The 955-nt window shown below is 43.9% G+C and overlaps 1 protein-coding gene across 1 annotated transcript; it reads left to right on the top strand.

Moving 5' to 3' along the window:
* Positions 1 to 288: 288 nt before the first annotated feature.
* On the top strand, positions 289 to 738 carry FOIG_16969 (uncharacterized protein; the record flags this gene model as incomplete). Its single annotated transcript, XM_031218450.1, has 1 exon — positions 289 to 738. The coding sequence occupies one exon, from the start codon at positions 289 to 291 to the stop codon at positions 736 to 738; it is 450 nt and encodes a 149-aa protein (XP_031051836.1).
* Positions 739 to 955: the final 217 nt, after the last annotated feature.

Raw genomic sequence — 955 nt, 5'->3', positions numbered from 1 at the left:
TTCCAGGCTCCTTTTCTGGACGCTAATCGGTGACTTACTTCACACCATACGGTTTGTGTGGTAAAGCCTAGCGGATGCAGGCTTCTAGCCCTTCAGGGTGGTCGTTGGTAATTGACAGTCGAGTTCTATCTTTACTACTTATGTCTCCTTCATGTTACTTTATCATACAGAGATAATTATAACACTCAGAAGAATCGATGTTCTAAAGGCTTATACCGTATTCGAGATCAAATTCCTCTCCTATTGTCGTATCCTAACCAGATTTCGAAGCAGCTGCCAGAGGACCTAATGGCACTCCTTACTCTACCCCCAGAACTTTACTTTGAACTTGCTGCTTTCCTCGAGGCGAAAGACCTTTTCAAGTTGCTTCACACTAGCAAGCAAGTCTACCCTATCATCGAATACATTTTATACTATCGGGATACAAAAAGCAACAGCCCAGTTAGCCTCCTCTGGGCGGTAAGAAAGGGAATGATAAACACGGCCAGGAAAGCCCTCCGTGCTCTGGGGTGTGAGCGTATTTCCCACGACCTACAGTCTAAATACACAATCGGATTGATACTAAACGAAGCTCTTTGCCTCGCGGCATCGGGGGGACACACACATATCGTTCAACTCATTCTCGACGAGGGCGCTGATGCTAGTGCACAAAGAGGAGGGCGCGCAACAGCTCTACAACTAGCAGTATTGCATCGCCACAAGGAGATTATCAACCTTATCCTCGCTGCCTCTAGTTAGTTCACCAGTTAGGCGTCTTAGCAGTATATAGAATACGGTTTGTAAAGAATGTAATGATTCTTTATTAATTCCGCTTACTATTGCTTCATTACTTTGTTGTTTGGTTGAGAGTTTGCTTGATGCTATATCGCCTCTAAAATTTGAACACGTAAACGAGCTAGAAGAGACACCGAAAACTCTTCTCTCCAAGATTTGCATTAATAAAAATGATCCCTAA

Source organism: Fusarium odoratissimum (genome assembly GCF_000260195.1).
Source record: "Fusarium odoratissimum NRRL 54006 unplaced genomic scaffold supercont1.406, whole genome shotgun sequence".
NCBI lineage: Eukaryota > Fungi > Ascomycota > Sordariomycetes > Hypocreales > Nectriaceae > Fusarium > Fusarium odoratissimum.
The sequence above is the reverse complement of the archived record's forward strand: the minus strand, read 5'-3'. Positions and strand labels throughout refer to the sequence as shown.